At 42.0% G+C, this 22,877-nt stretch overlaps 1 protein-coding gene across 1 annotated transcript in view; it reads right to left on the reverse strand.

Annotated features, from left to right (window-relative positions):
• ROBO1 (roundabout guidance receptor 1) overlaps positions 1–22,877 on the reverse strand; it is a 434,821-nt gene that overhangs the window by 34,605 nt on the left and 377,339 nt on the right. Inside the window, exons 20-22 of the mRNA XM_066599140.1 lie at positions 19,868–20,022; positions 13,714–14,049; positions 2,415–2,522 (exon numbers count right to left, since the gene is read on the reverse strand). Coding sequence (XP_066455237.1) covers positions 2,415–2,522; positions 13,714–14,049; positions 19,868–20,022 — 599 coding nt within the window. The remainder of the gene's footprint in view (positions 1–2,414; positions 2,523–13,713; positions 14,050–19,867; positions 20,023–22,877) is intronic.

The following is a 22,877-nucleotide window of genomic DNA, read 5'->3' on the forward strand; positions in this document are numbered from 1 at the left end:
TCTCCCCGTCATCGAGAAGCAACAGTTATAATAATAAATCTAATTTGCCCAGAAATATATCCATTACGTTAATAGCTAATAAATACCTAAAACGCAATAAAGTCACCAATGAAATTTACAAGCAACACCATTTCGAGTCGTCTTCCTCAAGCTATTAATTGCTTTATAGATTATCATCTAAAACAAATGAGCTGTGGACATATTTTCTCAAGTGCTTTTTTACCATTTAATTGCTGCAACCTAAAATACAATATGATCTGGATATGATCTATTAAGGTTTCACTGTAGCATTAAGTCACTGCGCATACATCATCGGTACTTGTCGAAAAATTGTTTTAGGCTAAATTAAATTATTTTAGTTGGGAAAACATTTGCAGATTTATCTAACACGGTGCGTAAAAAGCAGAAAAGATATATTTAAAAAAACTAATACACTGGGACCAATTTTTTTTCAGCTCTGCAGCCCCAGTGCCCATTGCATAGAACCTGGAAGAATCGGCGGGCGGTCACATATCGTTCATCGTGCACGTGACTGCTCAGCCACTTACCAGGTTCAGCCGTGATTCTTCTATGGATGCTGAAACCTGTGAGTGGTTACATGCACTATGTGAAGGGCATGACCACCTAGAGCTTCTTCTGTCAACCAGGGCTGGACAGGGAGCCTCCAGGAGAGGTGAGTATTCAATTTTTATTCCTTTTAAGCCCTTTTAACTTTTTTATAACTCGAATGTATGTAAATATTGACCCCACTAAGTCAATACTTTGTGGAGCCACAATCTGCTGCAATAAGAGATGCAAGTATTGGGTTTCCATTAGCTCAGCACATCAACGCATTGGGATTTTCGTCTATTCTTTCAGGCAAAACTGCTCCAACTCCTTCCAGTTGTGCTTGTGTCCAACAGTCTTCAATTCATGCTAAAGATTCCCCATTGGGTTAAGGTCTGTACTTTGATTAGACAATTCCAAGATCTTTCCACAATTCCGCATATTCTCTCCACTGTAGCTTTAGCCGTATACTTAGGGTCATTGTCCTACTGGAAGGAGAACCTCCACCCCAATTTCATTTCTCTGACAGACACACACAGATTTCCTCAAGAATTGCCCTGTATTGACTGCCAACTATCTTCCTTTCACTTCTGGCCAGTTTTCCAGTGCCTGCAGATGGAAAGCCTCCCCCAACTATGATGTGGCCACCACCGCTTTTCACCATGGACATGGTGTCATTGGGGTGATGTAAATTGCTGGGTTTGCGCTACACATAGCGTTTCCTATGATGGCCAATAAGTTCAGTTTTAGTCTCATCTGATAAGAGAACCTCCTTCCATGTGCTGAGAAGTTGACTACATGCTGCTTTGAGAACTCCAAATATGTTCTCTTAGGTTTTTCTTTAAGCAATGTTTTTCTTTTCTGAAGGCTCCTCCATACAGTAGAATGCACAGCTTATAGTGCTCCTATGGACCGATCCTTTCATCTCTGATGGATCTTTGGAGCGTTTTCAGAATTATTGTTGGTGTCTTTATTGTTCCTTGCTCATTCCATGGTGGGCTCCTTCTTTTGTCAGGTTTGTTCTTTCACCATATTCTTTCCATTGTGCTAGAATGAATGTAATGGCGTTCTGTGGAATGTTCAGAATTTGGGATATTTTTTAGAACCCAACAGTAATCTACATTTCCCACAACTTTGTCTTTGACTTGTTTAGAGAGCTCTTTGTTCTTCATATAGCAGATTTAGAGGCTTTTCAGATCAGATACATTTATACTGACATCATGTGTAGGTTAATGGAGAAGCCAGTGACAATAAAAAGAGTTTTTATAGTCACTGGTTTCTCCATAAACATACCGGGCAGCCAGTAACGGACTGACCTGGTGACAAACCTACACATAACGTAAAACAAGAACTAACTCTCAAAGCTGCCTGGGCAAGCATTACCAAGTCCTACGTTAGGATAAAGGGGTGGGAATACTTTTGCAAGATATAGTACAAAATTAAATATGACTAAGGGTCCTTTAACACGGACCGATAGTCTCTTATTTTATGCAGGTATGGAAATCTTAAGATAATCGGCCTGTGTAAACAGTTGCACATCTAAGAATGACTGCCTATTAACTCTGAATGGAGGCAGCTGGCCAAAAGAGATCTCTGGCATGCTCCGCCTCCATTTAGTGAGCAATTATCACTTCTATGGGAAAGCACAGGAGCGGTAATTGTTGTGATGACTGCCGGGTGCTTACATGCTTGACTGTAGTCCCATGTAAAAGGTTGCTAATTAGTAAGAAAGACAAATTTGAAAACTGTCTCTTGAGAAGTCCTACATTTGAACATGAGGCTAAAAATTGGGAAAAAAAATATTTTAAAATTTTGTATTTCAATGTAAACTTTTTAATAGTCAAAATGATCCATTCTCTCATGATTACCTGAAGTGCTACTTCCTCGATCTGAACTGTTATACGATCCACCAGTGTTTTGCTCATGGGACTGGTTGTAAGGGATAGTGGCTGGCATAGTATCTGTGGCTCGATAATCTAAAACGCAAATTAAACTGCATTAACAAAAAAATAAAAAATAAATAAAATCATAATAATATATATAAAAAAAAACATCTGACAGTTTAAGCCTCATGCACACAGCAAGGTGGTGTACACAGATGCTATATGGCAGCACATGGAGTGACTACAGTACATGCACAGGTGACTAGCTTAACCTTAGCCTTAATTTGGTTAGGTTTTTTTGGGCACTTGTAAAAAAGTGGGTGGGGGCTGGGGAGGATAAAAAAGCAAATTAGCATATTTTTTTAATTGGGTTTACTGCAGCCGCTCAAGTCAAGGAAGTCGCTGCAAAGGTCATATCTCTTCCATTGTGGCCACGTTATAAAAACTATGCCCTAAAAAGCAAAAGTCTCCATGATATGGCATCTGATGGGAAAAAAGCTCCTTAGAAGTCCAGTATCAATCCATATAAGTCTCCACACAACTCTATCCAACTTGGAGACAGTATGGTGACAGACTAGACCATGTACATAATACGTTAAACTTTAATAATACTTAGCCGTGGATACATAAACAAGTATTTTCAGACCTTTCTGACTTTTTTTAAATGACTGACTAATTAAATACTGAAGTATTGCAGTGTATGATATAAGCGATCAAATGATAGCAAGTTCAAGGCCCTTAGAGGGCTAAAAAAGTACAAAATTAAAAACTAGTGAATTAAATTGTATTATTGTTAACAATAACGAGAAATAAAAGTTTTAAAAAGCCCCTTTCCCATATTCATTAAAAAAAACATTTTAAAAAAAATGCACACATTATTTATCCCATACAGTGAAAATCATCATAAAAAATATATATATACAACACCGGAATTGCACTATTTTGGTCACTATCAAAACAATTTAGTAAAAAGTAATCAAAAACTCATAGAAACTCTAAAATGGTAACAATAGAAAATACAAGACAAAAAATAAGGCCTCACACAGCTTTATCGACAAAAAAATAAAAAAGTTATGGCAGGCTGAAGATTTTTTTCAGATATTTTATTTTTAAAAGTACAGCAAACACACAAAAAAACTATATAAATTTGGTATTGTCAGAATTACCCTGACCCACAAAATTAAGGTATGCCATTTTTTCCACAATGTGTACGCTGAAAAAACTAGATTTCTCTCCACCCCAAGATGGCAGAATTGCGATGTTTTCCATTTCATATCACTTAGAATTTTTTTAAGTTTTTCAGCCTATTATACGGTACATTAAGTGTTACCATTGAAATATACAACTCAACCTTCAAAAAAAACAAGCCCTCAGACAGAAAAATAAGAGCTAGGATTTTTTTAGAGCGGGGAGGAGAAAGCAAAGAAAATAGTCATAAAGATCTTGGCTTTCTATGAGTAGAACCACTTCATAGCGAAGACGACGGGCATTGTGGTGCTCCTTAATTAGAGATTCGAGGAACATAGGGAAGGATGTGAAAAGGTTATTTGACAATGGGGCGAAGGTATATTGTCAACAAGTATTCATTAAGAGCCAAAGCTACATCCTATAGTTATTAGTGCAATGTACACAAGCAAGATTAGTGTTTACATTGGGTGATTGAGGACGAGAACAACAGCTGGGGTCCTTGGGCTGCACTTCTAATGGCATCACGTGGAGGTCACAAGGTACGTCCATAGCTCTCTTCTAATGTGTCATTACCAGAGCTGCTTTATTCCATTCACTTTGCAACCTATGCTCAAGCCATTGTACAAAATAATAGGCAGCAGGGGGTTAATCTAGAGCAACAAGCAGCACGATTGAATATGCCGTAGCGGTAATGAAAGCTGCTGCGGTTGCAGAGTGCTTGAAGTAGCGACTCATTCAATGGTTCTTTTCATGTATGGAGCAACCACTTACACTAGGACTTAGTCTAACCTTTATCTGTTCCAATGAATAAAATAACTGGGATATTAGTGATGTAGAATGTTTTTTTTTTTTTTTTTTTTAAATATTGGGGGAAAAAAGAGAGTAAAATGAGATATTTACCCATATTATTGATTAAATAATGAATACATATCCCTATGCATCACTCATCTTGTGTAGGGGTAGAATTAAAGGGGTTTTCCAGGCAAAACTACTGATGACCTATCCTTACGATAGGTCATCAATAGGTAATCATCGGAACCCGCTGTACAGGATATCAATCAATCACCGGATTATGCGGGCCTCTGTCAGTGCAGTGGGCTAGATGTGCATCATGGGAAGCAGGAGTGTAATGGCCTAGCTGACTTCACTCTTATTGAAATCAATGGGAGTTGAAGCTGCTATTACAGTTCTGTGGCAGTCTGGGCCAATAGAATGGGATTTACGACAGCTGAAATGGCCCATTAGGGGGCCGGATACTCCTGTAGGCCCAGACATTAACTGTACACAAGACAAAAACATTATCATCTTCTTGGTGTTATCACTTAATATTTGAGGGTCATCGGATCAACCACTTATCAAAGCTTTCCAGTGGAAGGACAGCAATCTATTCTCCAAGCTTTGCTGGCTAGGAACAACCTTTGGGTTCTATGATCTACAAGGCAAGTAATAGGGTACATTGGGGCTCTCTTAGTTCCTAGACCTTGGCCAACAGAATAGGGCTAATGATGGTGTTGGAATGGCCCATTGGTGGACAGGATAGTCCTGTAGGCCCATGTTTTGACTACATGTAAGGCAATGCCATCATCTACTTGCTGTCATCATTTTACCTTGCGGGTTCTCTAATAAACCAGTTATGAAGTGTCAAAGCTTCCCAGTGGAAAGGAAAGTAATCCATTTCCTGAGCTCTTCTACTTAGGATCAACCTCTGGTTTTCATCATCTACAAGGACAGAAACTGGGTATCTTGAGACTCTCTTAGTTAACGCACCCTGGATGACAGAATAGGACTAATAATGGTGTTGGAGTGACCCTCTGGGGAACAAGACACTCCTGTAGGCCCAGGCTTTTATTGTACACAAGGCAATGACATCATCATCCTATATTTGATGTCAGCAAACTCTGGGTTCTATGGACTATAAGGAAATAAACCATTTATCTTGAGGTGCTATCCAATTGCTCAATCACTTGGCCTGACATTTTGTAAAAGCCCTTGTCACAGTTCCTATAGACATTGTACTACAATAGTGCCATCTACAAGGAAGAGCTTCCATTCTTTTGCAAAAGCATGGAATGCATTTCATTTTTACATAAAACGCTTGGCATATTTTCCAAACATAGCCACGTGCCTATATTCACCTGATAGGAGCCAAAAGTATGTTCTTTTGGCCTCCATCAAGGTAGTTTATATATGAAATTTGGTCCCAGGACCCGGTGGGGTGGTATGGTTGTATTATCCAGCATTGTACCTCTGCACTAATGTCCCATGGATCTGCCAGTTCTGGGCTCTGTATTTAGTCATCCAAGATGGCCATTGCAATTTTCTACCCAATGCACATGTGCATCAGTAGTCTGAAGCATTTCATGCTGTTGTCTGATTGGCCAACTCTGCTCACATGATAAGCACTGGCCAATCAGAGAGCAGGTGCAATGCATTGATAATCTAATGCAATACATATGCACAGTGTAGGTTAGGTAGTCAGAAGAATTCAGAAGCCATCTTGGAAAGTGAAAATGGGGCCTTGAACCAGTGAATTCATTGGATAACAGCACAGAGAATCAATGATAGGTAATAACTCCCAGATGGGAGTTTTTCTTTAAAGAGACCTGTAAATGGTCAGCTACCACTGATCCTTGGGTGACAAGGAATGCTCAAAGGGGTTTTGTCCTTTAAAAAAATTGTCTAAACTTACCTATTCCTTCCCTGTCTGTCTCCTTATCACATCTTCTCCTGGTTGAGCTTCTCCAGTGCCCCAAGTCAGCTCACTGCAGGCTGGGCCCAGCTTGTGATGATGGCTGCTCATCACAAACTCCTTCCTGCTGGGTCAGTGAAGGCCACATCTCTGTGCTGTAGCTTCACTGCCTAGGAAGGAATTGTAATCTATTTCAGAGACAGCTGGCATGAGCAATCTCTGAAGAAGATAGGCAGTCCTCCTGCTGGCCTGTGAGCTGTGACATAATGTACATTGGCAGACTGTCAACCTAATGTACGTAACCTCACAGGAAGGAGAAGAATCAGGCAGCTGGAGCTGAAGTGACCCCCTGGACTGCAGGAGACAGGAGAAGATAAGGGAGGTGAAGATCTGGTAAGTAGACTGATGGGGGAGGATAAGTATAGCATTTTTCTTTTTAGTGACAGAACCCCTTTAATGTAAAGTAAGGGCCAACTGACCTTCCTTAGCATGCATACACACATATTGCCAAAACGGTCCTCTAGTTTTTACGTCACAGGAGATGGGGGATCTGTCAAAAAAACTCTTCCCCCCAAAAAAAACCTTAAAGATTTTTGCTCAATACCCTCTGACCCTTGTCCCATAAACTGAAGGCACACACACAACAGTTTTGTCAAAGTTGAGAAGGAGGATGTGAGAATAGGTCACCCCGTGAGAGCAGGGCTCTTTTGATTGTGGCGTAATGAGACAACTGTAAGTGAAAAAAAAAGAAACGGTAGCGTGCCTTTTGCAAGCTGTTCCCATAAAAGTAGCCTGATCCGTCTACGGAATAATGTAACATCTGAACGCCGTTCACAGAGGCTGAAAACAGTCCCATAGACTCATCTGCATCTGCTCTTTCAATTTGTGCCAAATTATTAGAAATACATGAAGCCCACATTTATACCACCGGTATTCTACGAGGGCGCACTGCTTCGATTGTTTGGTTTCCCAGTCGATGTCCATCATGTTTATGGGCAGGCTAAATAATGCAGCAGCAGCTGTGTTAACATTTCAGCTTCTAGGCGCTCAAAAAAAAACCCCAAAAACATATGAAAGTAATAGAAAAATCATTTGGAGGTTGTCACTTACAGATGTGCAATCCTCTAATTTTGCAATTTGTTTGTAATAAGCGGGATGCAAAAAAAAAATGAGCACGGAATAGATTATAGAGCAGCGAACGCCAATTATGTTTAAGTGCAGTTCCGTTGTTTCCTAGAGTATTAGGTCCAAAGGAATCCTCGGCGGTGAAGGGAAGCGCCGATAGCCTGATCCCTGCTCACATAACGTTCCATCTGTGTCATTCAGGTAGACCGGCTCATGTACAATGCACAAGTCTGCAGCTGGGATTGGAAGCGGGTTTTTACTAGCAAACCTTCAATTTTACAATGTATGCGAGTCACAAAGTTATGCTTAATGGTTCAAGGCTGGCACTGATCTGGATCCGAGGGACGGCTCGGCTGCAAATCACCTTATTAAAGTGGATTGCATGACCCTGTAGCCTAAAGCACTGGGAAAAAATTGACATACCTATTTTTTTCTTTACTGCAACATATTACATTAGTGAAACATGCCCTGAAGACAGGAGTGCGGAACAGTCCGGGGGTTTAGATCATTTCTGATATCAATTTATATTGAACAGAAGACAGAAAATATTCTATACATACTCAAACAAGTATGCATCTACAAGTATAAACCATCCATCTATGTAGTCTATATCCATGCATCCATTATCTATCTCATATCTATCTATCTATCTCATATCTATCTATCCCATATCTATCTATCTATCTATCTATCTATCTATCTATCTATCTATCTATCTATCTATCTATCTATCTCATATCTATCTATCTCATATCTATCTATCTATCTCATATTTCTCTCAAATTTATCTATCTATCTATCTCATATTTATCTATCTATCCATCTCATATCCATCTATCTATCTATCTATCTATCTCATATCTATCTATCTATCTATCTATCTATCTATCTCATATCTATCTATCTATCTATCTCATATCTCTTTATCTATCTATCTATCTATCTATCTATCTCATATCTCTCTCAAATTTATCTATCTATCTATCTATCTATCTATCTATCTATCTCATATCTATCTATCTCATATCTATCTATCTAGCTCATATCTATCTATCTCATATCTATCTATCTATCTAGCTCATATCTATCTATCTATCTATCTATCTATCTATCTCATATCTATCTATCTATCTCATATCTATCTATCTCATATCTATCTCTCTCATACCTAGCTATCTCATATCTATCTATCTATCTATCTATCTCATATCTATCTATCTCATATCTATCTCATATCTATCTATCTCATACCTAGTTATCTCATATCTATCTCATATCTATCCATCTCATATCTATCTCCTATCTATCTATCTATCTATCTATCTATCTATCTATCTATCTATCTATCTATCTATCTCCTATCTATCTATCTCCTATCTATCTCCTATCTATCTATCTATCTCCTATCTATCTCCTATCTATCTATCTATCTCCTATCTATCTATCTATCTCCTATCTATCTATCTATCGGGTGCAGATGCCCAACTGGTCATCCCAGCATTGATCGTTCCAATGCATTACATGGAAGGATCATCGCTCAGTGAATGGAGGCAGAGTGGATCGGGGATCGTTCCAGCTTGCTCCACTTCCATTGACAGTAGCCAGGCAGTCATTCATGAATGAACGACTGCCTGTTTACACAGACCAATCTGTTGTTCAGTTTTCCTGCATGTAGAAACTGAATGTCGAATGAGAAGTGAATGAATTATTGTTCATCGTTCAGTCGGGGCGTGCCTTTACACTGCATGATAATCATTCAGATTTAGGCTATATGTGGGATTCTGAACGATCTATCCAGCCATGTAAAAGAGCCCTAAGCTGTATCTATACTATTCATTTACAGTATCAAGTTTTTATGTTCTATTATCTCCTTGTCTCTCATATATATCTGTATCATATCCAGCTACTTAGTTTGTACTTATTTATTTCCCTCTCCCATATCTTTCAGTTTAATTTCAATCACAATGTTCTCAGTATAAAAAAATAGACTATTATACATAAATAAATATGTACAGTATGTCCTTAAAGCAACCTGCCAGTTCTGGGCTCCATTTTCGACTGTCCAAGAAGACCACAGCAATTCTCTAACTAAAGTACTGTGCATTACTCTCTGACTGGCCAGTGCTGATCACATGAATAGCTGCGGCCAATCAAAAAGCAAGTGTGGATCAGTGGGGATCAGGTAGTCTGAAGATTGCATCAACCATATTGGACAGTCAAACCTGGACCTGGAACTGGCCGGATCTGAAGGACAACAGAGAAGAACAACTGCAGGTAATATATCCTCTGCCCCCTCTGGTCCCAGGACAGAAATGTATCCTGAAACTGGAGGGTTGCTTTAATAATAATGATATAGAGCAATGTTGTTGATGCCTCCACAATTACAAATGCCAAAGACCTGAAGATCTAGATAGAGATCTGTGTTTAATCAGAGGTTCGGCGATTGTACAGAATCATCCTCATGAATTAAATATATCCTCTTCCCTCACCCACTATAACGGTTAGATCCGATCTCGCCATATTAATTCTCTTTTATTTGATTTTATTTCATCGGCGGTTTATTATTTGCAGCACTAAATTCAGTTGCAAAGGTTAGCCGCGCGCTAATTAACTTTTTGACATTGTTAATCTCGATCTTCTACATTTACATGTATAGTAGCTCGACGAGTCTCCTCGAGTCATAAGGAGACCGGGAAAAGCTGTGCTTCTTATTAAAAAGATCTAAGCCCAAGATCCCCAGAAGCCTTCACCTTCCAATAAAAGTAATAATAAGGAGCAGCAAACGCAGAGTTCTCCAGCCACACACTGGGGAATTTAAAGTTTTTTTCAAGCAGGAACAACCCCATGAACACGGCACCAAATACAGAAAAAGTGAATAAAAGGAAGGATTTTTGATGTGCCCTCAGGTTATAACGGTAAGAAGAAAGTTGATGAGTTGCATAGAAACAATGATGTCACTAAGAATCTTCTTGGCTAAGTAATGACATAAGAAGTCATATTAACCAATCAGAAATGTGGGTTCATGTAGTGACCCAGAACGGTCACTACATAATGTTGAGATAGCTCTGGGAAATGTGTGCCTTAACTGCTTTCTATAATGTAATGGTTTCATTTGTATCTTCTTATACAGGCAGTATTAATGTATACAGCAGGAACTAGTGGTTGGAAGATGATAGAACTCAGTTTAGAGGGAGACAGAGTAGCCCCAGTGATTCAGCTCTTTTCAACCTCCCAACTCTCAGCCAATAAGCTTTAGACTGAAAGGGATTTACTAGACGTTTCTAGAAGGGGAGGAGCAGAAGTTTTATAAGTCCATGTCAAGTTCCATTAGTTTCAGCACACAAGAAGAGAGAAGAGTCGGTGTAGTTACAAGTAAACAGATAACTGATTTAGGTAACAGAGTTCCTGAACAGCCAGTTCCTGGATTGGATGCCTTGAGGATAAAGGGTGTTTAGAGCAGGTTGCAGGATATCCCAGGGGCCTGGTGAAAAACCAGATCAGCAGTAAAGGAGCAAGTCGAGAGGCAGCAGCACTTCCAGCCACCACCTTCAATACTGGATCAGAGAGATTGAAATGTTATGAACTTTACCCATTCAACACTTAGTTATCTGTTACCCTGCCTGACTTCTTGAACTCTCTTCAACTGTATTACACCACGACATCACACCAAGGAGCAGAGGCCAGCCTTTAACATCAATCACAAGTCTCAATATTTAGAGTGTAGACCCTTATTTTTCAAGAATTCTGCCATTCACCCTAACATGCTGGATATCAGCTTCTGGACCAAATCCTGACTGATGGCAACCCATTCTTGCCTTATCAGTGCTTAGAGTTTATTAAAATTTCAGTATTGTTTGTTCACCCACTTTTTGAAGATTCACCATCGGTTGTCAATGGGATTGAGAGCTGTGGAATCTAACCCTTTATTGCCACAGGGCATAATTTTATATTCTGGCAGGGTGGTAGTGAATGCAACAGGATGTAAACATATGTCTTGTGGATGGCACAGGCTTAGAACTGAGCCCGTGCCATCCAATAGCGGGAGCCGGCTGCGACTGATAGCTTGCCTCCTGCTGCAACAGCAGGGGATCAGTGAGAACACCAATCCCTGCACATAAGTGGTCCCAGAATGCTTTACTGTTGGCATTACACAGGACTCATGGTAGCGCTCACCTTTTCTTTTCTGGATAATTCTTCCCAAAGATGTCCTAAAAAGTCTGAAGAGGGCTTAATCAGAGAAAAAAACTTCACCCCCATTCTCTGCAGTTCAATTTCCGTACTTCCTGCAGAATGTAGCTCTGTCCTTGATGTTTTTTTTAAGAGAAGTGGCTTCTTTGCTGCCATTCTTGACACCAGGCCAGCCTGCAAACTGTGAGTGCAGATGCATCAACACCTGCCTGCTGCCGTTCCTGAGGGGTTGCTTTTCATCCGGGGAGTGGGCTCACTCACAGCCAAAAACAGGGCCATGAATAAAGAATAGCATCTAAACCGCCTCCAAAAGGCAACTTCTCCCGACCATCCAGGAGCAATCTGCTGATGAACAATGCTTCTTCCAGCATGATGGAGCACCGTGTCATAAGACAAAAGTGATAACTAAGTGGCTTGATGAACAAAACATTGAAATTTTGGGTCCATGGCCAGGAAAGTCCCCAGATCTCATCCTATTGAGAACCTGTGGTCAATCCTCAAAAAAGCGGGTGGGTAAACAAAACACAGAAACTGTGATAAACTGCAAGCACTGATTAAGAAGAATGGGTTGTCACAGTCAGGATTTGGCCCAGAAGCTGATATCCAGCATGCCAGGGTGAATGGCAGAGGCCTTGAATAATAAGGGTCAACACTGTAAATAGTGGGTCTTTGCCTAAACTTGATGTATTTGTCAATAAAAGTTAAAAATTTAAGAAATGTTATAATGGTACATATACACATCTGACTAATATATCTAGAAATACAGAAGCAGTAAACTTTGTGAAGACCGATATTTGTCAGTGTCCAAACTTTCGGCCACGACTGTAATTTTCCATTCTTGAACTTGTGAACTACAGTTTATAAACTAAACAATTCCAGCAAATGTTCAACTACATTTTCATAACCTGCAACACATTCCAATATCTTTAGACTTCTTGATGGGAAACAATATAACATGAGCTCAATGATATTTAGATTTCAACCAGGACTTATTTAATGATTGGCATAGGCCCACCTGCTGCCCAGCCTTACCAGTGACGAGGGCGCATCCGTGACGATTAGTGCATAGTAAGTAGTCAGTTCATTGGAATCCAGTCCCTATTGGCAACATCTTAACAAACATTTTCTTTCTTTAACCCTTGGTATGATGCCTGACAGAATACAGGCACTTTAGCAACCAGTTGAGCCTTAATCTTTTGTAGACCCCTTGTGATCTAAGTGACATCTAAGTCATTGGAAGTTGTGCTTCCACAATTATAACAAATAGACTGAAAGCGTACCTGAGTTTTCAACAAGTTTTCTAAAATACACCAGGTTCTCCTCACCTGCTGCTGTTTGCACCCATTTTCATGTCTGTGAGTCCTGATTTTCAGGTGGTCTTCCCCATGTTTCTGTTGCCCTGCAATCCACTATCAAGCAGGGGACATGTAGGAAGCCTAGCATTCTGCCAGTAGTTCACTGTCCTTATTTCCTATGCTGCATTGCACAGTCTCTGTTCCAATCAGCATGGAGGAAATAACTGCATCAGGCATTTAGAGACATTCTGGCCAAATGATTAGTAAACCCATTATAATGTGTGTGTACTTTGCGCACACACACGCAAACATATACCCACATGCTGTAGCAGGAGGAGAGGCAGCGATTGTGGGGATTGTTATCACAGTGTCTGCAGATCTGTCAGCCCGCAGTCTGTAAGTGCATGGGAGCCTCCTGTGAAGATAGCCCCTCCCTATTGCTATGGAAACATCCATGTATTCTTATTACTAAGGAAGCTCTGTACATAACAACAGAAGGTGGATTGCAAAAAAGCTGGAAAAAGAACCCTATTTGTAGCCACTTCACATATGATTTGCAGTGGTAAAGCAACAATTTTTTTAATGAAAGAATGATGAGACTAACACAAGTTAGTAGATGAGCAGAAGTTGTCTGAAAAGTTAGTGCCCCCTGAAAATGTTTCCATTCTTGAAGTAAATGAATCTAAAACGAAAAGAAAACAATAGCATCCTTGTCCCAAAGTCCCATAAACCCTTCTATTTCCACAGGCACTGTAGGGTTAATTCTCGTTCTGTATGGAATAGGAAATGCTATTATCACCTTTGTTGATTTTATTTTGCTCCATGATGTTGTACTGCATCGGGGCGACATCTGGTTTGTGTTGAGCCGTCGGCTTCCAATGCTTCTCATCAGTATCCCCACTGGATGAGTTGATGTTGTTGCTGAGGTTGGACTGGATGAGCTGAGTGGTGGCATATGGGGTGGGTTGACCAGCGGCGGTGACAAATCGGCCATCTTTTAGATTCGGACTATTGAAGGTTTTCATCTCATTGATCTTGTTGCTTATGTCCACGTCACTGTAAACCCCCGACTCGGGGACCATCAGGTTGGTTTGTTTGTTTTCCAGCTGATTGTTGTAGTTTGCTATGCAGTCGGCTTTGTGGAGAGAAAAGAAAAAGATATAATATGAGCAAAGTTAATAAATGAACATAGGTACAAACAAAAAGTAGATCGTGGGTGTTGGAAGTCGGGCTCATAAAGCTGTGATATTTGCTATAGAAGGTATGCCAAACTCATCGTATGGTTGAAGGATAATGCATGACACAAAGGCATATATACAGAACAAAGACAAACATTTCGACCCTTGCAGAACCTGCTTGACACCATTACATTCCTAACTACCTGAGGCAGTGTAACCATACCTCCCAGCCTATGAACAATGAAAACGGATACAGGAAGTGTACTATAGCAATTGTTTTTTGTTAGGCCACACCTCTTTATGCTAAGCCACACCCCTTGTGTCTTTCTCAGTGCATATTAGCAAGCCTCTCATTTTCATAGTGCCTCTCATTGACCCACTCACAGTAAGAGTGTCCTTTAGTGTTTCTCTCACAGCAATAATGGTCCCACATGACCCCCTCAGTAATAATACCTCCACATGCCGCCCCTCAGTTAAAATCCCCCTGCATGCTCCCACTCAGGAATAATGCCCCTGCATGCTCCCCCCCAGTAATAATGCTCACATATTCCCCCCTTAGTACTAATGCTCCCAGCAGTAATAATGCCCATGCATGCCAACCTCTTTAATAATGCTGACACTCAATAATGCCACCTCAAAAACACAAGATTGGCAGAACTACCCCAATTGGTACAAGTGCGGTGCAAAATCTCAAGGTTGCACCGTTGCGTCCTCCTGAGGTTTAATTCTGGAGGGGCTGGTAGTCGAGTCTACTGGACGATATTGGAGAGGTCTAAAGGGGACCTAGGATCGCCCCTGGAATTGTACTTCTATTACTCTACTCTGATACCTTCACTCTTTCCTTGATAACATCAACCCTTTTACCAGCCTAATCAGCAAGCTCCTCTGCATGTTACCCACTACATCTCAACTCTCGGGACAACAACGGGACCCCCAATTTATGCGACTCCCCCAGCAACAACTGGGAGACGTAACGCTTTATGTCCCTTGCAGCTCCATACTGCCCTGATGTCTTGTTGTCCTCGTCCTTCCAACATGTCAACTAGCTGTATCCACCCTCGTGATCACAAGGCACTGCCCACCATGATGCCACTGCGCCTTGACATTAGCCAATATTTCGTTCAGCACATCTGACTGAATTGCGAGTTATGGAGTAAGGATTCTGGAAAATGTTAAAGGGCCGGTAATAGCCTTTCTCTGACATCGCAGATGGAATTTATAGACTATGCGACCCTTTATGAGAAAACGGCTAGTTTTAAAGGGCTATTAGCGTTAACGCATAGATTCCCATATCACTTTAAATTCAAAAACTAGAGCCATTAAGGGACTCATAAGGCCAACTTTTTACTGCCGCCTAAACCGATACCTGATGCGACAGGTTCATCGGGTCCAATTTCTAATCATAGACAGGTTTGGCCTTGGAAATATACCGTCTAACCTGGAAATTCTGGTACTTTACTTGCTGATTAGACATAATTAAATGCCGGCGTGAGATATAAAACCCGCTTTAATATGTCTGATGCAGATTAACATTCTTTCAATGTAATTTTTCTGTGGTGGTACACGTAAAATATTATGTTCCTCCATAAACGCTGCGCTGTGTATTTACAATTTTTTGGCAACGACTTCGTTTCTGAGCAGAATGTTGCTTAAGGGGACTTAACTGAGAAAAATGAAAAGTATTTGGGAAGCAGAACTAGAACTAAACTCAAAGACTATGGACGCTGCAAAGGAACCAGGAGACACAGTATGGAGCGAGACGGCTTGTCATCTGTGATTGTTAGCTTAGAGCCAGACAATAACTTGTGCCAGCCAAGGACTGGCAGGAGTGGAGTGGCATAATGAAAACTTCTTGAGACTGGAATTACGTGATCTTTTTTGTATTATCCATTGGCCTACAAAAAGAACCGGGAACTAAGAAAAAAACATGGACGCTTTCAGCTGCTGCTTGACACCATCACACTCAACCACTTGAGTTGTCTAAGAGTAGCTAGGGTAAGACCAGCTGGGATGTGGCCTCAAAATCGGGGACTGTCCCACTGAATCCAGGACGGTTAGGAGATATGGTGTAACGGCAGCTGCGGTGGGACTAGCTAGAAGAAGGATGTCACCAAAAAAATAACAGGTCTGGTAAGTGTAAAACATGGTTCTATATTGGGAGTGGAAATTAGAACACGATGGCCACAACAGTAAAGCAACAATCTTTATTAAGCAGGTAGATGGTAACGTGATGGCGCGGCGATGGAGGCAGATGAACATGGAGGCATGTCCAGTTAATGGCTCAGTCTTTTCCCATTTTCCATCCCCTAAGTCTTTACTGGTGTGCACACAAGTACGTGGGAGCCCCACTTAGGAGGTAGCAGCTTTGTGAGTCCAACCTCCCTCTCTCGGGCTCCGGTTGCCCTCCTGGGTCTCTCCAGCAGCAGTTCCTCTTAGTCCTCCACATGACAACTGCCTCTCTGCCCAGTTTCAAGGCATCAATGCAGCTCCCCTTTATGCTGCTCAGGTCTCTCTCTCTTTGCCCTTCCCACTTTCCTGGGGCACTTCCATATTCATGGAGCCTTCTGGCCATTTCCTGGCATGGGGTAAGGGTCGCTGCAGCTGCTGTACTTTTTTGCACGGCCTCTGCCACTTTAAGAAAGTCTCTCAGTGCTAGTGTTGCTCGCAGTATGATGTGTCTCTGCCTTACACGGACTCTGCTTTGCTTCGCTCGGGAACTGTGATGCAGCTCCATTCCTTATATAGGGCACTTGAAGAGCACCTAGAACATTCCAGAACATTCGAGGGTGTGGCTTCACACATGCGCCTAACAATCTGGATCAATGTAGAACATGACAGACCTTGATGTTCTTTCTTCTCCACTCTTACCGGACTCTTGGGTACACTCTCTTGCTGCCATCTTGTACAGCTATCAGGATTGGACCCAAAACCAAACCCACAGACTGTTCCTGCATTGCACTGCGCTGTCCGCTTCCTGGAATGTTCACCAAGCTCATCTGCAAGTCCCAAGCTACGCCTCAACTCTCAAGACGGGAACAGGACCCCCCAAGAGATGTGACTTCCCCAATGACACACAGGAACGCAACGCTCTACGTCACTTGCTCTTGCCTTTGGTTGGTCCCTTGCTACACAACATTTCCATAGACTTTTCCCCAGTGCAAACATCATATTACTGTTGCCCAAGTGCGTTGACTACTATACTTTATATATTTTGGAAATCGACACGCTACAGGCATATTGGGGGAGATTTATCACAGCTAGTGCAAGGGTCAAGCCGAGAAATTGCCCCAAGCAACTGATCAGATCGCAGTTCTCCTTTTTCCAAAGCCACTTTGCACCAATTTTTATAAAGTTCCCCCATGAAGTTACAAACTCTGCACAACTCCAAGATTTATTAAAGCGATCCTCCAATGCTGGAGAAACAAAGATGGCCGCCCCGCTTCCATGACTACCTGATGTACACTTTGTATTAGGGCTCATGCCCATGACCATGTTTTCACTGTGAATCCCATGTGCGTTGCACAAATGTGCGATACGCAGTCAATGGAGTCAATGAAAGTCAATGGACCTTCATTGATCTGCGCACACCGGTGGGTGGACACTGCGTGTCGATAGGCGAAAGCAAAAAAAATTGCAGGTTGTGCTATTTCTCTACATACCACGCAGCGTGAGCCCTATGCAACCCCATATGCATACGCAACCCCACTATGAAACAAAGCAGGGAATTTTAAAAAAAAGTCACATTGGGCATGTGTGTGAGATATCCAGGCATGGCATTGCCAAGCGCAGCCGTACATGGTCTCTGCCGGCAGGGCGTATGGGTAAAACGCGTTATACGCATACACCCCTAGGCATGAGCCCTTAGTATGGATCATTAGTCTAAGACACTACACCAGCTTTGATTACCCAGTGCTGCCCCCATGAGCCATGTTGCTTGGTCAGAGCAGCATGCACTGACTACCAACGTATACTAATGCACATTGTACATCAGGTAGTCCGAGAAGCGGTGCGGCCATCTTTGCTTCTCCAGGACTGGAGAGTCACTTTATACTGGTGTTTCATATATCAGTCATAAACGAAGTGTGTGGGACTAAAATGTGTCAAATATAGAAATTACAGAATTATAGACCTTTCATTAAACGTTGCGCTCACACTAGACATTCGCATATGTGGGCAATAAAGTGCAGAATAGAAAGGAGTCCTAGAAGTTCCTACGATATTACTTCTCTTCCAAGTTCTTCATATATATATAGTCTCACTGTAGGGTGATGGGCAGTATACATTACAGGCCTGGCTGTAGCTTACCTCCTGTGCGTCCTCCTCCTCCCGGAGGAACTAGAAGCCTACCTACAGGAAGGCGGCTTTGTCCTCATTAAGGCTTTAGCACAGGATCGGGGATTGTCCTCGGCATGGGAGGCATTATAGAGACAAGCTCACTAGGACGATGAATACTTGTAAAGCCCTCTGCAGCGACAACATGTGAGCGAGCCTCTTCTGGGGATACGCCACCGGATTTAGCCTCGTCTGAACGTCTCGTTTCCAAATGTTTAATCCAAGCAAAATACTGGAAACAGTCAGCATGTAAGACTTCACATGCAGCTCCAGACGATGCAAGACTCCAGGGATTTCTCCTACCTAACGTGAGGTTCATCGACTGTCCCTTTATTTACAGACTATCGAGTTTATTAAAAATGGCACGTTTAATGTAATTTCACTCATTTCTATAGCTGCTGAACCCAGAAGGCGACCAGCAGTGTAAGGAGGGACTTTGTAGATTATTTAAAACATTTTTTATGCCCTGAAGGGAACCTAAAGAAGTGATTGTTCGATAGCTAGAATAGTACACTGCATTACTTATGCAGTGCATTTTACTAAGCCTATGAAAGCAGCCTATTAGGCTCTGCAGGAGGCGGAGTTACATGGCTGACATGGCGGTCTTTGTCAGGCTTCCGACTGCCATGGGAACCCTTTGGTACTTTGTGATCACATTGTCGGGTGTTGATGGGTGACACAAGGAGCCCCGTCATCTGCTTACATGCTGCAGTTGCTATTGATTGTGGCATAAGGGGTTAAACTGCCAGGTTTCCCCACCACTGCCAATTAGAGCAGGAGCCTGGGGGTCAGTATTCAGATTCAGCCAAGATGTACATGCAGGTTTAAAGCCCACTAGTGAGGCCAGTAAAAAGACATATTGTGGTTTCCAATGGGTTAAAGGGGTTATCCCACCAAAAATCCTTTATCACCCCCCCCCCCCATCCACCAGTGTAACGGTTGTCAGATACAACTAATATACAGCTGCTAACAGGTCACCTAAGTTAGTCCTGAGACAATACTGTAAGGCAGCAAGAACTGTCAAGGGTTTTAAGTCAAACCTACAGATGTAGCTAACGTTAACTTGACAATTACTGCTTTATCATAGACTCATAGAATGGTAGAGTTGGAAGGAACCTCCAGGATCATCTGGTCCCCCCCCCCCCCCCTCTCAGTGCAGGATACAGTAAATCATCCCAGACAGATATTAGTTTGACCACTTCCATTGAAGGAGAACTCACCACCTCCCGTGGCAACCTGTTCCACTCATTGATCACCTTCACTGTCTAATATCTAATCTGTCTCCTCCCTTTCAGTTTCATCCCATTGCTTCTGGTCTTTCCAATTATTATAATAACTACAATGCTGTAAATTGTTCCCACGAGGCGTCGGTCATGTTAATCATTGCTACATCTGTAATGCGTTGCCAAAATTAGTTTTGCAGTATAACTTTCTGAGACTTACCTGGTCGGCTGTAAGTGGCCAGATTGTTGTCACTGCTTCCGTTCCCTGATGTGCAGCAATTAATAGGACATTCATTGTGGTTGCTGCCTGTGTTTGGCCAGGTATCCGCGAGCCACGGCTGCGTTGCGGGCTCTGCTATGTTTAGGAGCCCCGGCCTGCAATGCGCAACAGAGGAGGTAACAGATACAGAAGTCAATGGAGAAATCACATTCACAACTCACAGCCGATCTCGGGAAAGACGTGAAAAATCACAAAGCAAACAAGTAAAAGCCTAAGTGCAAATGTTGGGAAATATCTGATTATCGGAACTGTTTAACCTCTTAGTGACGCCCATTTTATGCCCTAATGACCAACCAATAGGTTAGGGTTTTTTTCATCGTTGCAACCCGCCGTCCAATCCTGGTTTAAACTATACATAAATGTGTTGGTCCGGGCTGCCATGCCCCCTCTTGACAAGTAATGCCCCCTTCTTGGGAAAGTGGGGGGCGGCAGTGTAAAAGACAAAAAGTCACAAAAGTTTTGCACAAGTAAGTCTTCTGCAGAACTTTGTGATATTTTACGCCAGAAACTGCTTTATAAGGTTGTTTTCACACGCAGCTGACTTGCTGCAGATTGTGTTGCAGATCTTCCGCAGATTAGACCCCATCAATTTGAATTCAATTGAAAGGATGAAATCTGCAACAAAATCAGCAGCAAATCAGCGCTCTACTGCAATAACTGTAGTAGCCACCAGATGGCAGGATAGAGCCTTTACTTCTTCTGTTTGTAATTTGTGGCATATCTAGGGCAGACGTTTTTGTACAGTCTGTATATATCACATAGATGAGGACAATTTACACATATTTATACCATTTTTTTATTTTTTTTTGGCCACTTGCACAGATTTTAAGTATATTTTATAGAATTCAAATGGAAACCAAAATGCATCCATTTCCAGGAACTTGTGCAAAGAACAAGTGGTTAATATTAATATTACAGCCGCCGGTATGAGCATCGGACAATGTACTTCATCCTAGAGGCTTTCCATGCGTTCCGTCCGTCTCCAGTCCCCCATATAAATGCTTGACTATAGCAGCTGTGAAGGAAGCTGCCGGGGGGCGGGAGGGCGTGAGAACAGCGGAGGCTCCGCCCTGTTTTATTTAAATAGAGTTTAGCAGAAAATATGAAAATGAGCCAATAACTCAAAGACTTTTTAAAAACTTCTTCTATTTTGTGTGATCCAAAAGTTTTTATCTTAGGTTTTTATATAAACAGCAAGTGAGGCTGATAAAAGCCGCGTCCCTCCCGCTCAGCCTGTTACCCCCAGTGTGCATTCATCTAGATTAGGGCTTAAACAGACGAACACGAAACGCCGCGATGATGAACGCGGGAAATCCCCGTGCGCATAATGCGGAGAGTATAACCCGCTGACTTCAATAGGTTTATTCTCACTTTCTTTTGCCGGACCTGCCCTATCGTTCTGTGTTTCGCACATCGAAGACCTCTATGGAATACGCACGTCTGAACGCGCAGTTAGGCGCTAAATGCAGCGCATGCCTGTGACCACCGACATCTCGTTAGGCAATTTAGCCTTTTAAATTAGGGCGGGTGATCCCCCACCCGAGCGAACGAGCGGTGACTGCGAAAATAGGCTCCGTATTTGCACAGACACGAGCGCGCAATACACTCGCAAAAAAAATTGCGCAAGAGCAAATGTATTACATTTCACGTTCGTCTGTTTAAGCCCTTAAGACGGTTTCATAGGGGTGTTAAATTGCATAACTTTCACGCGACGCGGGAGCGAGGGAGAGCGCAGAGTTATGAAAACCAAGCTTACTAATGCTTTACGTCACATTTGCAATGTTGCGTGAAAAAAAATGGCGGCACGTCCTATATTTTTGCGTTTTGCACTTTTTTTAATCGCCTATGTTTCCCTATGCAGTGTTCGTTTTATCGATCGCAATGCATTAACTTGCGATTTTCAGGCGATGCGTTTTTAACTTTAGAAAGTCCTATTGTCTTTCGTACAAGAAAATTGCGCTGAAAAATACGTGTAATTCGTCAGCGACGCTTGTGCGTGATAAAGCAGCGCTGATGCTCAAAAATCGCATGAACAAAGATGTGATTTTGCCGCGATTTTCTTGCGGCGATATCACCATCGGGCGAGTGCGGTGTGGGTCAGTGGGAATCTGACAGTTTTCCGTGCGGTTTTCCCGCGTCGGTGATGCATTTTGCATTAATTTACACGGGTTTCTCACATGCGTGGAAAATTGAATTTAGTTCCAATGGGTGATTTTCACACGCAAGTTCCGTCCAATTGCGATACGGACAGAAATCACGTGAAAAGATCCCATTCGTTTCCAGGTCTTAATACCCGCAGGCGTAGTGCAAGATAGAAAAATTGCAGCAAGTCATTCTCTACGGGAGCGTAAAAAAGCGTAAAAAACAACACATCGCATGTCATGTGATTCAATGTGCTTGTCATTGGCTTTGGGGCGGCTTCACACGACCGCATGCGCAAAAATACTCACTGCAGCGTATTAGCGCATGAACAAGCTTTGAAGAGTTACATAATCTGTGTGTTCTGTGCGTGTCGGCGCATATTACTGTACTTTTTGCGCACCCACTCGTGCGTGACACACCCTTTCTGTGAAATTCAAAGCTATTCAAAGCCTAATGAACACCAGGTGTCTTCTTTTCCCTGTGTTTTGCGCAGCGTCACACCTTCCCCTTACGTATTTTCGCACGTCCCATAGGCTTTTAAAATACTTTTGCTGCGCAAATCACAGGAAAATAGAGCCTGTCCTACTTTTTCCCGTGTTCGCAAAACGCGCTTATAAGAATCAACCCATTGAAATCAATAAACTCTAATCTCTGCGCAAACATGGTCATGTGAACAAGCCCTCCTTATTGGAACCAAATGTGATATTTTTTCTCACCTGTAAATCTGACGCAAAACGCACGTTTTTTTTAATTGCAAAACACGTCATGCGTAAAAAAAAAAATTCACGTAAAATCCCACATAGAACAG

The sequence above is a fragment of the Eleutherodactylus coqui genome, chromosome 4, assembly GCF_035609145.1.
Source record: "Eleutherodactylus coqui strain aEleCoq1 chromosome 4, aEleCoq1.hap1, whole genome shotgun sequence".
Taxonomy (NCBI): domain Eukaryota; kingdom Metazoa; phylum Chordata; class Amphibia; order Anura; family Eleutherodactylidae; genus Eleutherodactylus; species Eleutherodactylus coqui.